Source organism: Protopterus annectens, chromosome 12.part0, assembly GCF_019279795.1.
Source record: "Protopterus annectens isolate FY-2018-M chromosome 12.part0, PAN1.0, whole genome shotgun sequence".
Lineage (NCBI taxonomy): Eukaryota > Metazoa > Chordata > Ceratodontiformes > Protopteridae > Protopterus > Protopterus annectens.
This window is the reverse complement of record NC_056746.1, coordinates 1,497,000,365-1,497,027,099: the sequence shown is the minus strand read 5'-3', so window position 1 is coordinate 1,497,027,099 and position 26,735 is coordinate 1,497,000,365. Positions and strand designations below refer to the sequence as shown.

Below are 26,735 nucleotides of genomic sequence, written 5' to 3'. Positions count from 1 at the left end.
CCTATCTGTTCTAATGGAACCAGCTGAATAGCTCTGATGGACAGCAGGGAAAGAACTTGGCTTTGAGCCTCGGCCCACTCATTTAGAGGAAGGTCTGGGAACCCTCTTGGGGTTGGCAGGGAGTGGAAGTACAATTTGTACCCCTGGGTTACAATGTTGAGGACCCATCAGTCTTGTGTGATGGACATCCAGTTTTTTGCATGAAGGGCAAGTTTTCCTCCAAGGGGCACCAGCAATTGGGCAGGGATGGAGAGTGGAGTAGAGAAGTCATTGTGAGTTTTTTTTCGTAAGGAGGTGGCTTACCACTCCCTGCTTTGGTGGTGGGGGCACTCTATTGCTTAGATCTCTGCATATCCTGAGACTGTGGTCTGGGTGGTCTATTTCCCCTGGGTCTGGCTTGAGATGGCCTGGAAAGGACCTGTGTTTGGAAGGGCAATGCCTACTGAATCTAGGGGGTTGCACTTGTAAGAATTCTTTAACAGTCTGCATAGACTACCTTCCATGTTTTTAAGAACCTCTTCTGCTTTGGTGCCAAACAAACTGTCCTTGTTCAAAGGAGCGTCTAGTAACTTTGATTTGACATGGTCTGGCAAAGTCTGCTCCTTGAGTCAACCATGTCTTCTCATTACAGAACCAGTGACTGCTGCCCAGCAAGATGCTTCTAAGCCACACTACAAAGTATGCTTGCTGACTTGGCTTGCAGCATGCATAAGCTCCTGCAATTCTTTATTTTCTGCACAGTCTGTAAAGGTAGTCACTTTTTGTTTAATAAGTTCCATAATAAGTTGCTGCTAAAACTGACAATTCAATGTCCTAATAGCAAAAGTTGCAGAGGTATATACCTTCTTATAGGTTCATAGGTTCATACTAGGCTATCTGCCCTAGGGCATTTATAAGCCTAGCCAGAGTATGTTTGGCTTTCGCCACCCATTTTAAATTAATTTTGCTATGCCCTTTTTCGAGGTTAGTATACTGTGCCTCTGTCTAACAGTGACACAGAAGTCATACCTGGGGTAAACCTATGATCTCCCATCCACTCATCAAGATTCCTCTTGAAGAAAGTCAATGAGGGACTCTGCCTAACCTGGACTGGGATTTTATTCCAGAGTGAAGGGAGCCTCTGGGTTATGAATCTGTCCCTCCAGCATGTCCTATTTATTTCAGTGCTGAGGTTCAAGTCTCTCGAGCGCGTAGCTCGATGGGATTTGGATTTTCAGAGGTGCAGCATGTCCCTTAATTCCGGGTTGGACATGGCTTTATACGTCAGGCATAGATCGCCTCTGAGCAGGCGGTATGCCACTGAGTAGAGCTGGAGTTTCTTTAACCGGCAGCATATGGCATCTGTTTGAGCCCTTTGATCCTCTTGGTGAGGTACTTTTGGGGTCTTTCCAGTTGCTGCAGGTGTTTGGTAAGGTACATCCCAAAAGGGCATTGTACTCAATTATGGGCCTGATGAGGGATGAGTAAAGAGGCACAATGACCTCCCTAATCTAGATGTGAATCCCTTCATGATTAGGTGGGCTATATAAAATGTTTTTCTAACCACTTTGGCCACGTGGTTGTCAAATGAGAGATTGCTATCAACTTGGGTCCCCAGGTCCCTAATTACTTCTTCTGTACTTAATGGATTACCACCTATGTGGTAATTTGTGGGCACTTTGTTTTTGCCAAAGGGGATGACTATACACTTTTTGGCGTTTAGCTTGAGGCCATGGCTCTGGCACCAGTTGTCTGTTTCTATGAGGCCCTTTTGGAGGATGCTTGTGTTGGCTGAAGAGTCAATTATGGCGCCCAGTTTGCAGTCATCTGCGAACTTGTCAGCCACAGTCCTTCCGTGTTGGCCTGTACCTCCGAGAAATATATACCAAACAAGAGAGGTCCCAGGACTGAGCCTTGTGGGATGCCACTTGTAACTGGTTTGGAGTCTGACATGGCTCCAGCAATTCTAACCATGTGGGTTCTGTCCTTGAGCCAGTTTGCAACCCATCTAGTGACATAGGGGTTTATATTTAAGCTGGTGAGCTTATCTATAATGCCCGAGTGGGGTATTGTATCGAAGGCTTTTGCGAGGTCCAGATAGGCTGTGTGGACTACCTTCCCTTCGTCAATGGCCTTGGTGACTGTTTCAAAGAAGTCAACCAGGTTTAAGAGGCAGGATCTGCCCTTAACAAAGCTGAACTCCAAAGCTCTGGAATCCCTGTCCGAAGGGATGGGTTTCATGGCTGTAGTTGCCTTGATACCTTTAGGCCCCTGGAAAAGCAGTAGGATTCTTGAAAAGAAATTTGTGAGAGTCAGGTACTCTGTAGTACCTATCTAGTTTCCTAGGGGCAGGAGGTAAAGTATCAGGAGTAAGACTGGATTCCATAAAAACATCATCAACAACTTACAGGACAGGGGGTATTGCTAAAGGCTTGTGCTATGGCAAATCTAGGAATTCTCTGAGTCTCTTTTTGGACTGAGGATAGTCTTGGCATTCCCAGTGGAAAAGCTCTCTACACTGACCGCCTCAAAAAACTCCAGCTTTACTCCGTAGCATATCGCCTACACCGAGGTAATCTCCGCCTAACATATAAAGCTATGTCAAACCCAGAGCTGTTGGACATGCTACACCTAAAGAAATCCCAATCCCTCCGAGCTACACACTCTAGGGACTTAAACCTTGTCACCACAATAAACAGGACATGCTGGAGGGATAGATTCCTGTCCCAGAGACTTCCCATACTCTGGAACAGGCTACCCATCTATGTCAGGCAAAGTTCTTCATTAGCACTCTTCAAGAAAAATCTTGACGAGTGGATGGGAAATAGGAAATACACCCCGGGGATCATTTCTGTGTCTCTGCTCGACAGTGGCACAGGAAAATAACTTTCTTGGGTGGCGTAATCCAGGGAACTTTGTTGGCTAAGCCTATAAAGTATGTAAGGTTTCACCAAAAGAAAAATCCTCTGGAGGGGAGGCAAAGGGAATGGACTCCTCTGCATCTGAATCGTCATAAGCAGATAAGGGCATGCCTTCATAATCACATACCTCAGAGTCATTGGACTCCTGGTCTGTTGAATCTGCAGGGGACTGGTCTCTTTTCCTCTTAGCAGGGGAAGGCTGACTTCCCTTAATCAGCGTAATACCATCTTCAGCCATTCTAAGCATTTCTTGTTTTGGCATGGGAGTAGGCGCTTTGGGCGTCGGTTTTCTAGACATAGCACATACTTTAGGTCTAAGAAACTCTGTAATTTTTGATAAAAAAGAAGTCTGTTTGAGCCAAACATCGGTTGAGGGAAGAACTGTCTCAGAATCTGGTGCCTTGCACAGCAGCTCTGGACCCATCCAAGGTAGAGACATCCACAGGTTCCATAGTCTAAGAAGAGTCTCGATGCATACCGGACCCTGAATAGGTCTCGGTAGAGGCCTGTGAATCTACTGAAGCGGGCATCCGGGGCTGCGAAAGAGCCTCATTGAGTACCGGCGAACTGGCGACTAGCTTAACGGAAGCATCGTCAGCAGCTTTGGAAATATGCGGTCTGTCTCTGTCTTTATCCTTATGTTTTTTCAAAATATCGGTAGTTGGATGGCTTACCAAATCCATTTCAGAATACGGAGATTGAGAATGAAAGAATTTAGCGACAATGAGAGCCCGACGATGAGTGGTTTGGGTGTTGAACAAGGCACAAAACCGACAGCAAGGTAAGTCGTGATTTGGCCCTAAACAAGTGACGCAGTAAGAATGAAAATCTCTGTGTGATAATTCCTTTCCACAGGCAAGACAATTGTTAACTTTTTCTGACATCGGTTAGAGCAAGAAAAAAAGGATCCCCAACGGGGTGCTTACCTTTTAGAAGACTTCAGGATTATTCAATTTGTAAACGAAAATTCAGGTAGCGACTGACCGGCACTTGCTAACTGCTTCTGCTTCGGGCTCCTCAGCAAGAAAGACTGATGTAATGGCGTAGGCTGCCTGTATTTATACCCCTGATGACCTGATGTCAGTCCTGGAGCGACAGCATCTGACACAGAAATACTAAGTCTTTGGTATTCGGGCCAAATGAGGGCTACCTCCAGGCAGATAACCCAAGTGTGATGACTGCAACAGTGAAACACGAAGAACATCATTATTTTTATAAAGTAGCAGAAGGCATTATAAGAACTAAGCTAACACATGAATGGAGAAAAAAAAGATTCTGCTGATAGGGATGATTGCAATTAGAGATACATAGGTTCATAGGTTCATAGGTTTATACTAGGCTATCTGCCCTAAGGCATTTATAAGCCTAGCCCAAATTATTGTGGCTTACGCCACCCCTTATATGAAAAAATACTGTGCCCATTAGTTTATTGTGCCTCTGTCCAGCAGTGACCCAGAGATGATTCTAAACCTACGATCTCCCATCCACAGGTCTAGATTTCTCTTGAACAGAGTCAGCGAGGTGCTCTGCCTCACATGGACCGGGATTTTATTCCACAGCACAGGGAGTCTCTGAGTGATAAATCTATCCCTCCAGCACGTCCTATTTATATCCGTGCTAAGGTTTAAGTCGCTTGCTCTAGTGGTTTTGGTGGATTTGGATTTTTGAGGTGGAGCATGTCCATTAATTCGGGTTGGACATGGCCTTGTATGTCAGGCACATGTCACCTCTGAGCAGACGGTATGCGACTGAATAGAGCTGGAGTTTCTTCAATCTGGCAGCATATGACAGATTTTGGAGTCCCTTTATCCTTTTGGTGAGGAACTTTTGGGGTCTCTCCAATTGCTGCAGATGTCGGGTGAGATACATCCCGAATGGGGCATTGTACTCGATCATTGGTCTGATAAGTGAAGAGTACAGGGGAACAATGACCTCACTAGATCTGGATGTGAATCCCTTCATGATCAGGTGGGCAATGTAGAAGGTCTTTCTAACCACTTTAGCAATGTGAGTGTCAAAGAAAGGCCACTGTCAACCTGGGTCCCCAGGTCCCTGATAACCTCTTCTGTGCTTAGTGGATTGCCACCTATATGGTAGCTTGGGGTTACCTTGTTTTTCCCGAAGGGTATGACTATACATTTTTGGCGTTTAACTTCAGGCCATGGCTCTGGCACCAGCTATCTGTTTCCGTGAGTCCCTTCTGAAGGATATCAGTGTCCGATGCACTTTCCACTATGGCCCAGTTTGCAGTCATCTGCAAACTTTGTCAAAGTCCTCCCATGTTGGCCTGTACCTCTGAGAAGTAGATGCCAAACAATAGGGAGCCAAGGACCGAGCCCTGAGGGACACCACTTGTGACCGGCTTGGAGTCTGACTGCGCCAGCAACTCTAACCCTGTGGGTTCTGTCCTTAAGCCAGTTTGCAACCCATCTTGTGACATATGGGTTTACATTTAAAAGTTTTTCTACAATACCCGAGTGGGGTATTGTGTCAAAGCTTTGCAAGGTCAAGGTAGGCTGTATGGACTGCCTTTCCTCATCAATGGCCTTGGTGACTATTTCAAGAAGTCACCAAGTTCAAAAGGCATGATCTTCCCTTGACAAAGCCAAACTGGGTCGGGTCCAATGTCTGCAAGTCCCCTATATCTTTGTTTATGAGCTCCATTATGATCCTCTCCATAGCTTTGCAGACTAGACTTGTTAAGCTTATGGGGCGGTAATTACCAGGGTCCGAGGCGCCACCTTTGTGGAGTGGGACCACAGTTGCACGCCACTCCTTGGGCACGTATCCTGTGGTAAGGCTGAGATTAAACAGCTGCCTTATGTGCGGGTTTAATTCCTCATTTAGCTCGTGTAGCACACAGCCGGGGACACCATCCGTCCCATTGATGCTGTGTTTTTAGCTTTAGAGAGAGCAGCTTTCACCCGCGCATTTGAGATGTCCGGGAGGCTACACTCGGCTGGGATAGTTATCTCTCCTTTAGGGGAGAGGGGTGAAGTTTGCACTGAACCTGTCTGCCAGTATGTTGGCAATGTCTGTGGGTTCAGTGATTTTTGTATCATTTTGGACTAATTCTGAGCATATCTGTGAGTTTCCACCCAGGTTCCTAACATAGCTGAAAAAGGCCTTATGATTGTCCTTTGAATCCATGGCAATTTTTCTCTCAAAATTGGCCTTAGTTGATTTTATGAGTGCTCGTAATTTTTACTAATAATGATCAGGGTGACTTCCTTTTATGGATTTTGTTCTATCATGTAATAGCTTTCTCCTCTTATTGTAAAGTTTGTTAATGGCTGGGGTCCACCAGACTGGACGCTTGCCCTTTGTGGAAAGAGTCTTGGTTTTATTTGGGATTGCCTGATCCATGCAGTCCTGGAGGTGTTCATAGAAGGCATTTGTAAGGGCTTCGGTTGTGGTTTCCTCTGACTCAGGGGCCTTGAAGGATACCACACCAGTCTTGAGTAGTGTGAAGTTTGCTTTAGAGAAGTTCTTCACTATGGTCTTTTTGTTTGGGGTGGGGGATGTGGATTTCCAGTGAGATTAGTTTATGATCAGATCTCACCAATGAGGGATATACTTCGGTGTGGAGCATTTTGTCCCCATGTTTGTGACAATGAGATCTAGTATATTTTCTCCTCTCGTGGGAACAGTGACTAGCTGTTCCATGGCATTTGAATTTATGAACTCCAGGAACGTTGGGCTAGAAAGTTAGGGCTTGAGTAATGTTCCCAGTCTATATTCGGTAGTTGAAGTCACCTAATATGATGGTGTTTGGAGATACATTTATACCCTCCAGTGTCTTCAGGAAGGCTGTGTGGGGTTCCTGAGTTTGAGAGGGTGGCCTGTAGCATGCTACAATTTGTAGAGCAGTTTTGCCTATTGTTAGTTGCACCTGGATGGTTTCCAAGCTTCATGCGTTGCCACCAACCTGGAGGTGTGAGTATCCTTTATGAATATGGATACACCCCTCCTTTTGTGGAGTGGCATGATATGAGGTAAAACAGTGCCGGGTGCTCTCAGGAGCCTTGAACCAGGTTTCAGTTACAGCACAGACATCGATGTTCTCCATACTGAGAAGGGCCTCGGTGCATTTTGAGATTTAGACTTCTGGCATTGAGCAGCATTACCCTCAATTTCTTCCCATTTTTGTTTTCTAGGGTGGTAGGTTTAGAATTTGAGCCTTGCCTAAAAAGGCACTATGGGGTGGCAAGAGCCTTAGCCAATATCCGGAATCCCAGGGTGACAGGTGGCGTGGCTTGTCAAGCATGTCATCCCAGGCAGACAGACACTGGATCCTTTGAATGACACCAGACATTAAGCCAATTGTTAAAGCTGATCATCTTGTCTCTATATTGTGGCATCATTCTTGGTGAAGGAAGGATACTGCTCAGGGTTAGGGTCATACCTGCCTGGGCTACATAATCAGAGAGCTCCTCTATGTCTCTTTTCATGCAGTCCAGGGAGAGTGCGTCTCAGGTCGTTCACACCAGCATCGACAATGACTGTGTCATATTTGTACTTGCTGTGGAGTGACCCGAGTGCTTGTGTTATGTGGCGGATTCTAGCCCCGATAGGCAGCTTACTGTGACCCTCTCCTTGTTCAGCCTGGTGAGTGGGACGTCAGTGTGTCTGACTATGGAGTCACCTATGACAAGTATGTTTGGTGTTGTATTTGGCCTTAAGGGCTGTGACTGCTTTGCACACTGCTTTTGTGGTTTATGTGTTGCTTGTGGGGTGTCTTGAGGTAGCAGTTGTTTGGGTGTCTGCTTTGGAGGCCTCTGCTGTTTAGGTAAATTTTTACTCAGAGCCTCCGAGTATGTCTTTGTGTGTTTATGTGTTTGATTCAGTGGAGTGGTAGCATTATGTGAGGCTGGTTTTGTGGTGTCTGTAGTTGCCTTCTCCTCCTGTCTGGTCTTGCCAGTCCTGAGTTGAGAGAGCTCAGCCTCCAGTTTGGCTAAATAGCTGCATCTCTCGCAAGTATTTGTGTTATGTGGGAGGAGGAGAGGGTTGTCTGTGTACATGAGGCAGTTATAACATTGCCTCAAGATTCCCAGATTCACCAGCTATAAGTAAGATGGGGCTGACATTTATTGAAGAAAGCTGGCACAGGATCCAAGGTATTGCAAGCAAATAACTAGAGAGGGAAAGGTAATAGAATGGGAAGATGTCAAGAATTTATTTGGACTGCAGGTTAGAGATTGCCTTCCCTCTATCAAGGATTGATATCAGGGTATAGACAAAGAGAAAGAAAAAGGGGGAGGGTCCTAAATGAAAGAACAGCACTGGTAGCATTTTTAGTACAATCTAGAACAGAAACTGCTGTTAAAAAAGGAATAATTAGTACAGCATATAAAATATTGCATGATAACTACAAGAATCAGTCAGAGTAGGTTAGAACGGATTGGGAAGACAGATCAGATAAGCAATTCACAAAGAAACAATGGCGGATATATGTTGTCTCACAGATATGCAACAAATTCTAGAAGATTTAGGATTTTTGCATGGAAATGTTTGCATATATATTTTTATACCCCAAGTAAACTCTAGAGAATTTTTCCTTAGGTAGACAGCAAATGTTGTGAGGTGCGATGGGGAAGAAAGAGGTAATTGGGAATATATTTTCTGGGAGTGTAAAGAGTTGGCAGACTTTAAAGATTCCCTGAAGACAACTCTATCAGAAATACTGAGTGAGCAAATTGATATAATTAGGGAAATAATTTTTCCTGAGCTATGATAAAGAACCAGAACTGCTTAGATATAGTTATGTGTTGCTGAGTCTAATTATTGTGGCTGTCAAAAAAGCAATTACTAGAAAATGGAAATCAAAGTCTAAGCCAACTGTACTAGAAGTAGTCAATATAGTAACAGAGACAAAACAACTGGAATTGGGATCTTTAGAAAACGGTAGGAGCAAATTCACAGGAAAAAAATGGAAATTGTGGGAAGAATACAAGAAGGGGAGGACTGAGGTTTAAAAGAAGCCAGGATTTGAATGAGCTATGCAATGTTTGACTGACAATGATTGGGTAGATTATACGTTATGTATAATGTTTGCAACTAAAATTATATCAATATGGTTTGTTTTCATTTATATAAATGTATGATTGTCTATGTCATAAGTGATCATTTAGTAAATATTTTTCTTGTTTAAAAAAAGATAATCCACTGCATGGTAAGGATTTGATCAAAATAACAGTAATTCCACAGAAATAACTGTTTAACTAATCCAAACCAATACAATAAACAGAAAAAAACACATTTTGTAAGAATTAATAATAACACACATGCTTTCATGTTCAGAAATGCTTTATCAGGTTTAAATACTTCCCAAACAACAGATATTTAAACACCAGTTAATTAACCAAATTGATCAATTAATGATGTAATCCACGTAGCTTCACCACTTGTTTTAAAGAACAAGATTCATTTAATCCTGGTTTAGTCACTGCATTCAGTTGCAGTATCCATTTTTTATTCACAATACTCAGTTACATTAATGGGATGTATTTTAAACCTGATGAAGCATTTCTGAATGTGAAACCTTCTGCATTATAATTAAATCTTATAAGCCAAGTTTATTTTTTTTCTGTTTATTCTATTGATCACAGTAAAAATTTGGATGAAAGTCACAAAATATACCCAATAAAATAATGAAAGGATTGCCAAAAAAGACTGCATTCTGGCCAGATACTCTCAAATTCAAGCAAGCTGAAAAACATCTTAAGTAAAAAAAAAAACAAGATCCGAGCAGAATTATGTGGTCAGAATTTAGCATCTCATCAAAATTCTACTTATCAGACAGAAATGACAGACTCTGGCAATATTTCATACCTTAAAACCCTTCTCCACACACACACACACACACACACACACACACACACACACACACACACACACACACACACACACACACACACGCACACACACGCACACACACGCACACACACGCACACACGCACACACACACACACACACACGCACACACACACACACACACACACACACACTGAAACAGAGAGAGAGAGAAAGTGATAGAACAAAGGGTGGGGAAGGAGTAAACTGGACATCCTCATTATCATTTTATAATTTTAATATCTAAATGAATATGTACCTATAAGTACTCACTTTAAAAATACATGTAAACTACCATCTTAATAGTAACAGTACGTTGATACTGAAAAAAAGTCTCCTACATATACTATGACGTCCACATTAGTAAATACCTGCAATGAAAATTTCTCATTGCTGCCCCTTGATGTTTTCTCTGTATATCTTGCCAACCAAATCTCAATAATATATTACTGTGACTATGTACTTCTGGCAACTAGTAATCACTTTGTACACAGTTATTATAATCCATACAATAGCCCAGTCTTGAGATGGAACACCTGTGTCACTGACTGTTCCAGCCTGATGGGTTAAATACCAGCAACAACTTTTAACTTCTGGTAGTAGTCTGTAATGGTGGTGTTGAGTGTGAAGAAAATGGCGCAAAATTCAGTAAACACATTAACAATCCTGAGAAGTTGTGAATGCACGTGGGATTCTGAAAATTAAGGATTTCATCTCAGCAGCTGGACTACTTCTAACAGTTTATGTGTCTACAAGCAGACAAGATAACATTAGAATGACTTGTCTTCTGTTGATAACCATTAGTTGAACAGTTCTTAAAAAGTCTTGGAAAAGTTCTGTTTATAACTTATTTCACAGCCCATGTCCCAAAACATTGATTCTGCACAGACTTGTACTGCAGAGACACAACTGCTCAGCTGTGTGGTGAAAGCTATTAAATGACCTGGGTAATCCAAGATGGTGGTTATGGAAAAAGGAATGGGGGTCTAACAGGGATGAAAGTTTAGTATGACTGTGTAAACAGATTTGTGTTTGCAAATATACACACACACACACACACACACACACACACACACACACACACACACACAATTAGAAAGAGAGGGACAGAGAGAGAGAGAAAGATATGTACACTTGTAAATATTTGTAAATACTAAATATTTTGTAAATAAGAGTTATTTTTGTATATGAATAAAGGATCCCTACTCTTTTTGACAGGTGCTGTGGGATCATTTACATCCACCTGAGTTATCACCAGCACAAGCTGATAGGTCCTCGATGTAACTTCCCATCCGAAGGACCGATACATATATAGATTATATCTATTATGTCTAATATGCAGCACAGCAGTGCACCCTGTCACAGTGAAGAAATAAATCTTTTAGATATGGCAATATAAAACTGGTGATGAGGCCAAGTTATTTTTTTAATCAGTGTAATGTTTTACTGCTACATAGGCTACAGTCATTTGCTCCAGACATCTGCAGACTGAAGTCCTGAATTACAAACAAAAACTAAAAAACATTATTGCAGATTCACTAAACATAAATAAGATGAAAGCCTGATACAGGGAACAAACTGTTTTCCACAGAGTAGAAAAGATAGGCAGCCAGGTAGACAGGCAGTCTCCTCTCATTATATTACCATAAGAAATCTGCAGTAATATCAGGCCTACCCACTACTGACACTGATGATAAGCTGAATGACATAGCTTGATAGTTATAAAAATACATTAAACTGAGCTACAGATACCACATTGTAACAAGATCTTGTTAAATAACATTACCCTTGTAGGCCATTAAGACCTCTAAAAATATCCTTCTACATATATAACCAAACCACTAAACAATACTGGTGACTTCCTATATGCTGTTTATATAACAGAATATTGAACTTTACCCCATTACACATTGGGACAGAAACAAATATCAAATCATCCATTCTAACAAACACACAGTGAGCAACAAAAATTGTTTGTATACAGCACTGAGTCGGACTACCTTGAACAAAAACAATAACTTAAAATATCTCCTTATTACTAGTAAATACCACCGTATTTATTACAGACAACATACTATATATTACAATACCGTTCTAATTTTCTTCCTAATCCCACTTTACTCTCACTCACCCCTTCTCTTAATAGCACATTTAAACTCACTACATTCAATCAAGCATGTTCTGTCCCACCTACTGATTTACATACTGAAACCTACTACACTCATTTACCTACCTATCTACACCTTCCCCTACTACTACCTTTTAGAGGAGGAAAACCCCACGCTAATCACAGCCAGGGGGTTGTTATACCTTATGAGAAGGAAGATTTCCTAATATCAGCTATCTATCTTCAATAATGATGGCGTGATCTAGCTCAACGTGGAATATTATACACTTGGCAGTTTCACAAATGTCACTTAGAACTATTACTAGAGAGCTAGAAACCAACAGATCTGCTAGCAATGAAAACTTGTACTAGCAAGAGATATACTCAATATCTGACATTATATTTCCGTTTTTGCAACCCCCTACTTTCTGTTCTCTAAACCTTCAAAATGATTAAACAATGAAACTCACCTTCAGTTGCTTTAGTTCTTTCAATGCTTCATTCTTTTCATTTCTTAGTTTTTCAATATCATCTTCTCCTGATATACCAGAAGTTGCAACCTAGAAGATGTACAGAATATAAAATGAAATATAGGCTGTTTACACAGTTTTACTGACTTTTGTATTATATTATTATTTTATTAACTTTTTTGTGCCAAACCTTTGTCTGCTGTTAATGATTTATGCTCTTTACTGCTCCTACAACATTGATCAGGTCCCTGCCCTGCACTTCCCTAGTAAGCCTTACAGAGGGAGGGAGGTTCTCCCTACCAGGAAAGTGACTTTACATGGAGTCTGCCTCTCCATACTAGACTAGTGGTGTGAAGTCCGTGCCAGGAAAGAGGGCCAAGAAGAGGTGAGGCAGAGGGTGTCATAGTGTGACTTGTGTTTTCTGTGATCTAGGTTCCATGCATCATTGTGCTGATGACAAAGTGTGGTTGGGCATGTGATGGGGAATAATATGAGCACATGTCCCATCCCTAGGCCCATAGGGTGGCCACTCCTGATCTGTCCACCCCTTCTGCCCCCAGCAGCCTAGAATTATCTTTGCTTAGCCTTGGCCTCCACTATAGCAACAGAAGAGAGACATCCAACAAGGTCAAATCCCTCAAACCAAGAATAGAAAACGTATTCCTGCCAGCCATCATACACCTACCCCAGAGCAGATAAACTCAGATTGCCTGGGTTGCAATCAGGACATTCTCCCTCTTTGCCATCAGACTGGCATGATGCTGAAGTTTTTTGCTGCTTCTGAACTGGTGTTCACCACGTGTTGAAAGTTTTTTTTAAGGCTGTTTAAGGGAAACTGGCGGCAAATAAGATTAAGGAGTTTAGATGAGTATACATATGAAATTAAAATTTTAAAGACTATAACTGATTTTATTTTGGGATATCCATATATAAGTAGTGGTGGGCAAAGTACTACAAATGTAAAAGTAAAAACAGGAGAAATGGTTACAGGAGAAGATGAGGTAAAAGAAAGAGAAATTAAGAATATGAAAAATTCTATGTGGAAAAAAGGATCTACTTGACGTGTTTGCAGCAAACAACAAAACAAAAAATAACAACCTTAAAGTGTTAATTGCAGAAAATGCCAATGACTGACAAAGCAAAGTAAAATGGTATGAAAGGTAGAAATCTGTCTAAAAGAAACTAGTTCTACAGTGCATGATGTGTGCCTGAAGTAACATTAAAATTACAGAGTTGCAATATGCTTTTCCCTTGCACGTTCCATGTGTGTGCCTGTGCACTGTACTTTCCCCTTGCACTGTACTTTCTCCACCTTACATTGTGGACTTCTTCGAGAAGGTCACCAAAGCAATGGACGAGGGCAAAGTCATTCACACTGCCTACCTTGACCTGGCCAAGGCATTTGACACAATACCCCACTTGTAATGCCCAAAGCCACAGGACCCGGATCTCTCAAATCCAGTAATTTAATAAATCCACTTCAAGTAGGCAAAAAAATTTTATTTCACATTGAAATAAAAAGAAAGAAAATGAATAAAACCAAGCGCTTTCGCTCGGTCAATACCAAGCTTCTTCAGAGTACAAAATAGTCTGTGCTTCCATTAACACTTGTTAAATAGTCAGGGAAACAGTCACATGACCTTCTAATCCATCCCCATTAATTAAAACCACATCATATCATAAAGATATAGATGTGTATAAAAAACTGATAAAATGTCATTAAACAACGTTAAATTACAGAATTATGTGTCAAAATCAGTGTGTCCAACCAGGTGAAATGTTCCTTGTCTGGAACTAATCTTACATAGACTTGTTACACTGTTTCCAAACCTCATTAAGACAAACTCTAAAATGCATAAAGTACAATTAAGTTCAAGGCATTAACTGGAGTGTTACTGTTGTAATATTATAAACGGGCCATTCTTAACTTTAACACACTACTGATGTTAATATTCTCGTTCAACCCAGGGAATCTCCCTGCGTCTAACTTTAACTGCTGGTATAATTCACGGTACTCGGGCCTAGTTTTCCCAGTTGCCACCTCGCAAATCTGGTGTCACTTGCTCTAAAACTAAAAATTTCAACTCCATATTATCACACACCTGTGAGTGTTTAAAGAAAGCATTATTTTCTTTGCCCTTAGAAACATCATAAAGATGTTCATAAACTCTTCTCCTAAGTTGCCTCTCAGTTTTACCCACATAAAAACTATAACAATGCACACCTATTCCTAAGTAGACCACCCCTTTGGTTCCACAATTAAAAAAACTAGTAGGTTTGTATCTAAATTTTCTAGAGGGAATAAACAGTGTCCTGATCAAACATAAAACTGCACTGCTTACAAGAACCACATCTGTGTGTGCCTGTTTTTGTCCTACTTGTTCTCTTTGCAGGGCCTCCATTTTTCTCAAAGAGTTCTTTTAAATTGGAATCCCTTTTCCTTACAAAGTGAGGGTCAGGTGGAACAAATTGTTTTATTTCGTCATGTAACACCAATATAGGCCAATGTTTTGCAATAACCTGTTCAATTTCATGGGAACTAGTAGAAAAGGTGTGAATTAAATTATTCTTTAGGTCTACCTGATTCAGCCTTAAATCTTGTTCTGAAGTATATAGTCCAGTTCCTAACGCAGGGAAATATTTTGAATCCCTGGTTTCTATAACTTCTTGGATCATGTGGCCGATCAAAGTTTTGGGATAGCCCTTTTCTTCAAATAATACCCCAAGAGTGCGGACTTCTTCTGACACCCTCAAGGGTACTAGACATTCTTCATGCCCTAATAATTTGACCCTTGACTATCCCTTTCTTCTGGTAAAAAGGATGCCCACTATCAAAATGAAGATATAAATTAGAAAATGTGCTTTTCCTATATAAACTTTTTTATCTTTATGATATGATGTGGTTTTAATTAATGGGGATGGATTAGAAGGTCATGTGACTGTTTCCCTGACTATTTAACAAGTGTTAATGGAAGCACAAACTATTTTGTACTCTGAAGAAGCTCGGTATTGACCAAGCGAAAGCGACTGGTTTTATTCATTTTCTTTCTTTTTATTTCAATGTGAAATAAAAAATTTTTGCCTACTTGAAGTGGATTTATTAAATTACTGGATTTGAGAGATCCGGGTCCTGTGGCTTTGGGCATTACTGTGATTTTTGGCTCGTTTACTCTTTTGTTCTGAGGACAATACCCCACTTGGGTATTGTTAACAAACTCAAGAGGTTGGGTACAAACCTGTATGTCACCCGGTGGACAGCCAAATGGCTCACAGACAGGACCCAGTAAGTTAGAATTCGGAAGTCCACCTCTACAAAGAGGCCAGTCACAAGTGGATTCCCTCAGAGATCAGTCCTTGGACTGCACCTTTTTGGCATTTACTTATCAGAAGTCAAGGCCAATGTCAGTGGTCTCTGGCTGACTAAATTTGCAGATGACTGCAAATTAGCTGTCATTGAATCTCACACTGACACGTATGTTCTCCAAGAGGGGCTGACACAGACAAACAGCTGGTGTCAGAGCCATGGACTAAAACTAAATGCCAAGAAAAACGTAATAATATCCTTTGGGAAGTCATCCATCCCAGGTAACTATCATATTGACAACACACTCCTTAGAGTTGACCCTGTACTCAGGGACTTAGGGACACACAGAGATAGTAATCTAGCCTTTGATCATCACATGTCTACAATGGTGAGGAAATCATTCTGTGTTGCCCAACTTGTAAACAAAGGTCTTGCATCTAAGTATAAGGAAGTCATTGTTCCAGTGTATTCGGCATTCATCAGACCTGCCATTGAGTACAATGCCCCCTTTGGTAAGTACCTAACCGGGCATATCCAACAACTGGGATATCCACAGAGGTTCCTCACTAAAAGAATACAGGGTGTAAGTAATATATCCGACTGCCTCAGGGTCCTGTCTCTGTATTCTGACTCTTACAGGTTTTTGAGGGGAGATCAATGCTGGGTATACAGGGCATTGTCATACCCCACTCTGATGGGCCTCCTGCATATCCGCAAAACAAAGAGCACCAGAATTACCCGTTATAAAGACTTAAAGCTTGCCTGTGATATAAATAGGACCTGCTGGAGAGATAGGTATGTATCCTAGAGACTACCCCATCTATGGAAAAGGCTCCTCATCCATGTGAAGCAGAGTTTCTTCCTAACCCAATTCAAGTGCAATTTGGACAATTAGATGGGAAACCAGAAATTCATCCCTGGTATGGCACCTATATCTCTAATGGACAGAGGTAACCTGTAAATGTTTCCATCTCCCAGGCCCATGTGTACACGTATCAAGGATATCAGAACTTGTTAGAGATTTGGGAAGTATGGCTAGGCTTAAAAAGGCCATTGTGGTTTTTAACCTAGTAAACACCTATGAACCTTGCACTCTGTGTGTGTGTGCCTGTGACCTACACCCTGAAGTAACATTAGAAAGTACAGTTCATAGGTTGATACTAGGCTATCTACCCTAGGGCATTTATAAGCCTAGCCAGAGCGTGTTTGGCTTTCACCACCCTTTTAGATTAGTAAATTGGGCCTTTCAATGGTAGGTCACAGAAGATAGCCTTTTTAAGGTTAGTTTACTGTGCCTCTGTCTAACAGGGACACAGAAGAGATCCCAGGGGTAAACTTACGATTTCCCATCCACTCGTCAAGATTTGTCTTGAAGAGGGTCAGTGAGGGGCTCTGCCTAACTTGGACTGGGATTTTGTTCCAGAGTGAGGGGAGCCTCTGGGATATGAATCTGTCCCTCCAGTATGTCCTATTTATTTTTGTGCTGAGGTTTAAGTCCCTGGAACGTGTAGCTCTAAAGGATTTGGATTTCCTGAGGTGGAGCATGTCCATTAATTCTGGGTTGGACATGGCTTTATATGTCAGGCACAGATCGCCTCTGAGTAGGCGGTAAGCAACTGAGTAGAGCTGGAGTTTCTTTAGCCGAACTGCATAGGGCATCTGTTTGAGTCCCTTGATCCTCTTGGTGAGGTACTTTTGGGGTCTTTCCAATTGCTGCAGGTGTCGGGTAAGGTACATCCCAAACGGGGCATTGTATTCAATTATGGGCCTGATGAGTGATGAGTAGAGGGGCACAATGACCTCTCTTGATCTAGATGTGAAACCTTTCGTGATAAGGTGGGCTACATAAAAGGTCTTTCTAACCACTTTGGCAACGTGATTGTCAAAGGAGAGATTACTATCTACTTGGGTCCCCAAATCCCTAATTACTTCTTCCGTACTTAATGGATTACCACCTATGTGGTAATTTGTGGGCACTTTGTTTTTCCCAAAGGGCATGACTATGCACTTTTTGGCATTTAGCTTTAGGCCATGGCTCTGGCACCAGTTATCCGTCTCTGAGAGACCCTTTTGGAGGATGCTTGTGTCAGCCAGAGAGTTGATTATGGCACCCAGTTTGCAGTCATCTGCGAACTTGGTCAGCCACAGTCCTCCCATGTTAGCCTGTACCTCAGAGAAATATATACCGAACAAGAGAGGTCCCAGGACTGAGCCTTGTGGGATGCCACTTGTAACTGGTTTAGAGTCCGACATGGCACCTGCAATTCTGACCATGTGGGTTCTAACCCTGAGCCAGTTTGCAACCCATCTTGTGACATAGGGGTTGATATTTAAGCTGGTGAGCTTATTTATGATCCCAGAGTGGGGTATTGCGTCGAAAGCTTTTGCAAGGTCCAGGTAGGCTGTGTGGACTACCTTTCCTTCGTCTATGGCCCTGGTAACTGTTTCAAAGAAGTCGACCAGGTTCAAGAGGCAAGATCTGCCCTTAACAAAGCCAAATTGGGTAGCATCCAGTGTCTGGAGGTTCCCAATGTCTTTGTTTATGAGTTCCATGATGATACGCTCCATAGCTTTGCAGACCAGGCTAGTCAGGCTTATAGGGCGATAGTTTCCGGGGTCCGTTGTGGCACCACCTTTGTGGAGCGGGACTACTGTTGTTGTACGCCATTCCTTGGGTACATATCCTCTAGTAAGGCTGAGACTGAACAGTGACTTTATGTGAGGGTTAAGTTCTTCTTGGAGCTCATGGAAGACGCAGCTCGGGACACCGTCTGGTCCCATCGATGCTGTTTTTTTTTGCTTTGGAGAGGGCAGCTCTCACCTGTTCATCTGTGATGTCAGGGAGGCTACACTCTTTTGGGATAGACATTTGCTTTTTTGGGGGGGATGGGGGGAGAAATTTGCATTGAACCTGTCTGCCAGGATGTTGGCAATGTCTGTGGGTTCAGTGTATTTTTTGTCATTTTGCACTAACTCAGAGCATATCTGGGAGTTGCCACCCAGGTTCCTGACATAACTGAAGAAGGCCTTGTGATTATCTTTAGTGTCTTGTGCAATTTTTCTTTCGAAGCTGGACTTAGATGATTTTATGAGGGATCGTAGGTGATGATCAGGTCCAATATGTTTTCCCCTCTTGTGGGAGTGGTGACCAGTTGTTCCATAGCATTTGAGTTTATAAATTCTAGGAACCGTTGGGTGAGGGTGTTGGGGCTTGAGTAGTGCTCCCAGTCTATGTTTGGGTAGTTGAAGTCACCCAATATAATGGTGTTTGGAGAGACCTTCATATTCTCCAGTGTTCTCAGGAAAGCCGAGTGGGGTTCCTGAGTTTGGGAGGGTGGTCTGTAGCAGGCTACAAACTGAAAGGCAGTTTTGCCCACTGTTAGTTGCACATGGATGGTCTCCAATGCTTCATGCAGTGCCACTAACCTGGAGGTGTGGGTATCTTTGATGAATATGGATACTCCCCCTGCTTTTGTGGTTCGGTCTGAGTTTTGGGGCCGAAAAGCATGGTATGAGGTATAACCTGGTAGTGCTGGGGTGCTCTCGGGATCCTTGAACCAGGTTTCTTGTTACTGCACAGATATCGATATTCTCCATACTGATGCTGTGATGTAACATATATTAGACTCTCTGCACTCAATCATTCACTTCGTAAGTATTCCCTAACTTCATCTTCTATTTTTTAACTTCTATGTTACTAATCTTCCGTTTTATATTCCTTCTTTGTGATCTTATTTATTTATTTTTTATTGTGAATTTTGCCATATCTGTATACCTTTCCCTGTATTTCTCTTCAAATATCTTTGGGACTGCCTTTTTGTGTTAATTAATTTAGCTTGCTCCTTTGCACAAATATTGCACCATATCAGCTCTCTCTCTTTACCATGTCCATATTTCTTTTTTTATACCTTTCAAAAGTCTCTAGATTTTGTTCTTTATATTTTTGCACTTCAGTTGCTTCTTCTTCCAAATGCCCCAAGCTTTCTTGGTCTATATAATGTTTTTAATAAATCTGCTGTATATTAATGAACATAATTTTTTATTTGAAGCTTCTGACAATTTTTCTTGTGGAAATGTTTTTCTTTCCTCTAATTTCTCTCTTAATATTTTTCTATATCTTCTGTCTGGAAATTCTGGGCTTCTTGCATAATAGTAACAGTACATCATTTCTTTCTATCCTTAACAGTCCACTCTGCCATTTTTATGGGTCTTTTTTTGCCTATCAGTCTTTCTGGTTTTTGTGGACTGCTACTTCTTTCTGCAACAGGGGGACGTCCTCCCTCAGGCCTGACCTAGCCCCATTAAGCCCCATTAAAATTTCTCCAAATCTTTTGGGTTTCTAATACCATGATGGGAATGGACCCCATTCCTAAGTCAAAGTATGATTCAAGTTCATGAAATTAGTATTGTGTCAATCATTGATGTCAGTCAGAAGTGCTCTTCGCAACACCTGCAATGTGCCCAGTAATGACTCCTTCTGCAATTCATATAGAGTTATATGTATCTGTAGCATATCTACGATTGTAGATTTTTTTTTCATGAAACCCATTGCTTTTTCTACTATTAGAACTGCTTGGGTATTTTTCTTGCACATTGCTCTCATTTCTACCTGCAAATCCTGACACTTTATGACTGTCTGCATGCAAGACACTGTAGTCACTGAGTGTAGCAATTTCAATGATCAATGCTACTTTTCATGGACCACTATATCAGTTCTCACATCTATCTTTTGAACTGTTGGTAATGGGTGATCCCAAGTGATGTAGACTTCATAATTTTCTATGGTACTGTGTGGCTCATGTTTCCATTGTCTTTCATTTACTTCAATATTATAATGTTTGCACAATCCCCAGTGCAACAGTCTTGCCACATTATTATGCCTTTCAGTGTACAATTCTTCTGTCATTAATATGTCACAGCCAGCAACAAGGTATGCAACTATTTCCAATTCTGTTTTACAAAACCTACATTTGTCTGTTTCTTCCACATGTTCAACCAGCGTATACGTAGTCCACTATCTTGGGCTACCAATATTAACCTTTCATCTTTTAGTTTGAATACGCCTGTCCTTAACCTCCTGATCAACATGAGGCTGTTTCAGGAGTTTTCTATATCTGCAACTATATTTATGCTTTTTCCACATTTCTTGTCTTCTCATCCTAAACTTCACATTATATTCTTTCTTTTGTTTATTGGCACATTCAGTTGTTGCTTGTTTTTTTTTTAGCTACTTCTGGTTTGATTTCCATTCCCACTTGACACTGATGTGCTACTGCTAAACTAAGCTGGGAAGTCATCTTATATTTATTCTCCTCATGTTTCAAAACTTTCACTGTGTTTGGGTCTCATGAGGTTAGCAGATATGTGTTGAGTCCCCCAATTGCAGATTTATACATGTAATCAGTTTCAAGGAGGCCCACACCGCCTTTGGAATGGGGAAAACATAATCTTAGTATGTACTGATTTTTATAAATCATTTGATGAGCATGAAGCATACTTCAGGTTTTCCTGTCTAATCTGTCCAACACCTTTTAGGACCAGTCAATCCCTCCAAAACTGGAAGGACAGGAAGAGCAAATTGGTTTATAGTTTGAACTTTGTTCCTAGATATCAACGCCGTTTTCTGGATTAATTTAATTCTTCTAAAATATTCCTTACTGAGTTTTATTCACATTTGTTCATGTTTTATTGTTGATCCTTCATCAGTTTCCAAATATTTACACACTCCCTCTTGCTCAAGTTCTTTTATATCACATTCTTGTCCCAGACTGGTGTTTTCTTGGTGCTGCAACTTTCCTGCCTTACAAGTTGCTTTTGCACATTTATCAAGACCAAATGACATTCTTATAACATCTGAAAAAGTTTTGACTACTTGCAGTTGTGCTTTCATTTCCTCATCTGATGAACTATAGCATTTTAAATCATCTGCAAAGGGAATATGAGAAGGCTTTACATGTTGCTGCTTTCTGGGAGCCAAATTGCAGCCATAACATAATCTGTTAAGCAGACAGCTTAATGGAGTAAGGGTAAGGCAAAAGAGCAGTGGTGACAGAGTCACCCTGGAGTATACCCCTTTGGATTTTTACCCCTGGATTAATAATCTGTCCTTTATCATGTCTTAACTACAAAGTGGTTTGCCACTGTAGGTCATTGTGATGTAGTCTGTCAGTATAGTGTGTATCTTGTACATTTTTAATCACTCTTATCCATGAGTGTAGGATACTGTCAAATGCTTTTTTTTGTAGTCTATCCATGTCATACTTAGATTCTTCACATTTTTACAGTTCTCCACTATGACTTTATTTAACAACAAGTGATCCTTTGTTCCATATGACTTTTTTTATTACCCTTTTGTTCTATTGCCATAATCAAGTTTTCTTCTTAATGATTATAAACTCTGTTGGCATCAATTCAAGAGTATAGTTTATACATCATCGGAAGGCAGATTATTGGTCTATAGTTTTTAGGGTAGCTTGCAGGTTCACTCTTAAAGGACAGCAATGGGATTCTATTATTAAATGCTCAACTTCTCTGTCTTTCTTCTTCCTATTTTCTGCCCTGATATGAATAAACAGCAATACAGCATTTAAAGTATTTTAAATTGACTGTTTCGCTCCACTAGAACAGTACCTTACTGTACTGTGGTGGTTTCACTTTTAAAAAAAACTTTTATCCCACCCTGGAAAAGCTTGCTGCAGTTCCCAATTAATTGATGTCATCAAGGCCACTTAATACAGGTAGCTTTCTGGGGGGTCTATATTAGAACATCGAAGTTTCAAAACTTCGAATGTTCTAATATCGAACCCTATTCAGTGAAAGCTGAAAATATCGAAGCAACAGAAAACCAAATTTTTTCCTAGGGAAAGAATTTGGTTGTCCGTTTCTGTTGCTTCAGTATTTTCAGAGCTGTGGTGGAAAGTTACGGGTCGGGTTCAGGTAAATGTGCGATTGAGTGTGGGTTAGGGTAGTTAAGGTTGGGATGCGGGTTAGGTATGTGTGCGATTGTGTGGATGTGAGGGTTAGGGCTGGTTAGGTGAGTTAGGGTTACGGCACAGATCAGGTAAGTGTGCGATTGTGTGGACGTGAGGGTTAGGGCGGGGTAGGTGAGTAAGGGTTAGGGCGCAGGTGAGATGAGTGTGCGATAGTGACGGACCTTAGGGTTTGGGTTAAGGTAAGTGGATAGTTAGTGGTGTGTGTATAGTTTAGTGTGGGGTTAGGTGTAAGATTTTAGGTGTATGTGTATGTGGATTGCTGTTTGTTTAGTGTGCTTGTGTTGTGTGTATGTGTTTTGGAACAGCAATTTTTTTCCCTAGGAAAAAAATTCTCTGTTCTGTATGTTCAATGTTTTCAGCTTTAGCTGAATAGGGTTCAATATTAGAACATTCGAAGTTTTGAAACTTTGATGTTCTAATATAGACCTGTTTTCTGACCATTTCCCTCCCCAAACTGACATCACCACAACCGTCCTAAAAACCCACCCATGCTATGATGTCGCAGCTCCCTGGTCCTTCTCCTACCCATACAGAAAGTAAAGGCTAGAACAAGGAAATAGTACATGACTCAAGTCTCCTCCTGTGAGCTGCCAATCACAGCAGGTAACAGCTCATATTACCCTTAGCACTTTGACAGCTAGGGAAGTTAGGTGTGAAGGGGGATGGGAGATGAGTCAAAGTATTACAATTCAGGCGTCACAGAAGACTGCAGTTTAGTCATTCTAAAAAGAAGCAGCAGGAAAAAACACTTTCAATTGCACTGTTTCTGTTTTAAGTAGTCATTGAATGGCATGAAATGTTACTTAAAACTAACGACTGAAAGACAGCAGTGTATGCATGTAAAATCAATGCAGAGACAGGAGCTTTAGGAAGAAAGAGGCCTGTGTGATGTAACTTTTTACAAACAAGCACTGCATTGTGGGATACCTAGAGGCAGACTAAGCAATCAGAATTACTTCAGGATGCCAGACCCCATGTGGTCAGACTCAGAAATTACATGTAAAATATTTAAAAACCTGTAAATAGTCCCACAGTGGTGTTAAAATGTAGGAAACACCAAACCATGATGAAATAAATGTTTTTGCATCTCTGGGTTTTCCTGTTGGTAGCCAGGCTGGTGTCTGTTAGGGTGTGCATATCAATAGTTCTTACTCATTGCTAAATCTTCATGCAAAGATGTTAATACTTTTAGCCAGAAGTTAGGTACTGCATCTGGGCCTGGGGTTTTTCAATTAAACGCTTTTCTTAACTTTGTTTCAGTCTCTTTGATTGTTACTTCATCCCATTTCATAGCCGGTACATTTAAACTTCTTATTCATTCTTTTACTTTTTCTCTCCATTTAGCATCTTTGTTATATATGTAGGTACAGATATGATAACTGAGGCACCCCTTATACAATTACAGATGCAATAACTGTGAGACAGACCTTGTATGACTGCTGATGTGGTAAATCTATTTCTTTTTTAATTTCTCCAGTGGTTTGGGGTTTCCAATACCATGGCAGAAATAGAACCAATTCCTGTCATGGTATGATTAGTGTTCATGAAATTAGTATGGCTTCAGTCTCAGGTGTTCCCTGTTGGTCTTACTACTGTTGGAACTATCTTGGTGTTTTTATCCTGTGTTAATCTTTTCTGCTTGCATATCCTGATATGTTATGACTTTGGCCAGGATTCAGAAATTAAGCAGCCATGAACTGTAAGGCTGCAGAAAAAAGTGTCTTTTAGTATGAATGTGAAAACTAGTGATTCAGAGATGCATTACCACAATGATGAGAGACTTCATTATCAGCAAATTTGCATGTCTCTGAATTGCTCAGTGATTACATCTAATGCCAGCAAGTACTGTACTGTGGTAATCAGCAATGTTGGGCTAACATATGACAGTAGCAGGCATCCACCTCTCTGCATGCATACACATATTCAAACACGCACAAGTACACTAGAAATTTCATATTTTTTTTTTAATCCTGTTGGTCCTGCTACTTTTGGAGCTTTCTGGTTGCCCATAATGCTCTAGCTTCTGCTTGCATACCCTGGTATTTTGCAACTTTGTATCTCTTAGTTTACAGTACATTGCTATGTGCAGCTGTTGCAGTGATAAATTATATTATAAATTGTCCCTGATTTCACATATTTGGCCATGATTTTCCCCATTGTAGTTTGTGTCATTAACATGGTCAAGTGCAGCTCAGTAATGGCAGTTTTTACAGTTTCATAGTTTTTTTCCTTCATTTGTAACTTCTCACTTCAAAATTTGTTTTTCACTTAACTTTTTTTAAACAGTGTCTCTGGTTTCTACTGTTTCTCCCATCCCTGTATTATAGAGAGCAGCTGATAGCTTAGGAGGAATAGAATGCAATGGAAGCCCCCACCCCAACATATGCCATGCGCACTCTAACAGACATAACCACAGAGACATGCGCGCGCGCGCACACACACACACACACACACACACACACACACACACACACACACACACACACACACACAGTCAATCATCTGGAGCAAGAAAAACTGATGTAATGGTGTCGGCTGCATGTTTTATACCCCTGACGACCTGACGTCATGGAAGAAGGGACAGCAACCAATGCAGGACCCAAGACTTTGTTAATCAGGCCGACTGAAGGCAACTTGCAAGCAGATTACCCCAAATGTAATGACTGCAACAGTGAATACACTCGAAAATCTACATTTATGGTAAGTGTATACATCTAGTATTTTTTTCTGTTTTTTTTTGCTTCGACTGCCTTTTCCCGCCTAAAAAGCGAGTTTCAAACTGCTCTGTGCTTTTAAAAGTTAAAATTGCATTGCCTGTCTGCATTTTACAGTTTTTGCACTTGTTTTAAGTCGTTTTTGTATTGTATAACTGTTGTAGGCTACACACTAAGTGCGCTAGCCTGTTTATAGCATTTATAGTGTTTTCTGTGTGTTTTTCTGCCGTTCTCTGAAAAAAAAAGGAAAAAAAAACCCCAAAAAAATTCTCTTTTCCCACCTTTGCTGAACTAGATCAGTCCAGATTTCAGGCTTTGCTGAATTCCGGACTGTGGTATAGTTTCCTGTGTTGCCCATATCCTTACTTGGATAGGAGGAAGCTTCTCTGTTCACCAGTGAGAGTGGGGAGCTTTGAGCAGCCTATCTGTCCCTGGAGGAGTGGTGTCAGCCCAGAAACTAGTAGCTTATTGGCCATTTTGGGTCAATTCCCATCTCTTTCAATTTCCCTGCTTTAAAACCCGCATTTGCGCGGTTTTGCGCATAGCGCAGCATCGGGCAGCGCCGCTTAATCAGGTTTAAACTATTCCCGGCTCCACAAAGTCTGCTCTTCACTTTTTCCCTTACAACCTATCTAAATCTCAAAGTAAGCACTCTATTTTCATCCTAAAAACCTGCACTTGCTCTTATAAGTAATCTTATAAGTAAACACTAATAAACTAAAGCACTACACCCTCTTATACTCCTTTTAAGTACTTGGCTCCCTATTGGTCCTTTCTGATCAGTCAAAAAGTAGTTCCTTATACTATTCTGGCATGTGCAGAAGTCATTTTCCGGTTTTCTCTCCAGTCCAGCTAGTGAATCTGGGAATCTTGAGGCAATGTTACAATTGCCTTATGTACACAGACCACCCTCTCCTCCTCCCTACAAGCTCAAATATATGTGAGAGATGCAACTATATAGCCAAACTGGAAGCTGAGCTCTCTCTACCCAGTACTGACTCAGTTAGTCAGGAGGAGAAGGGAACCACACACACCACAATTCCAGTCTCACATAGACCTACCGCATCAGCAAACCAAACACAAACACACAAAAACATACTCGGAGGCTCTAAATAAAAATCTGCCTAAGCAGCAGAGACCTCCAAAGCAGAAATCCAAGCAAACCCTACCCCACAACAATATCCACGTATCACATAGTTCACAAAGTCAGTGTGCCACACAGTCCCAGCCCTTAAGGCTAAACAACACACCTAATACACTCGTAATAGGTGACTATTGTCAGACACACTGACGTCCCACTCACCAGACTGAACAAGGAGAAGATCACTGTAAGCTGCCTGTTGGGTGCCAGGATCCGCCACATAAAGCATGCACTCAGGTCACTCCAAAGCAAGTA

At 41.2% G+C, this 26,735-nt stretch overlaps 1 protein-coding gene across 2 annotated transcripts in view; it reads right to left on the bottom strand.

The window, feature by feature from the left end:
• Positions 1-26,735, bottom strand: part of STXBP4 (syntaxin binding protein 4) — a 1,994,403-nt gene that overhangs the window by 909,104 nt on the left and 1,058,564 nt on the right. For both annotated transcript variants that reach the window (XM_044090468.1, XM_044090469.1), the window contains exon 11: positions 12,330-12,419. In XM_044090468.1, the coding sequence (XP_043946403.1) occupies positions 12,330-12,419 (90 nt within the window). The remainder of the gene's footprint in view (positions 1-12,329; positions 12,420-26,735) is intronic.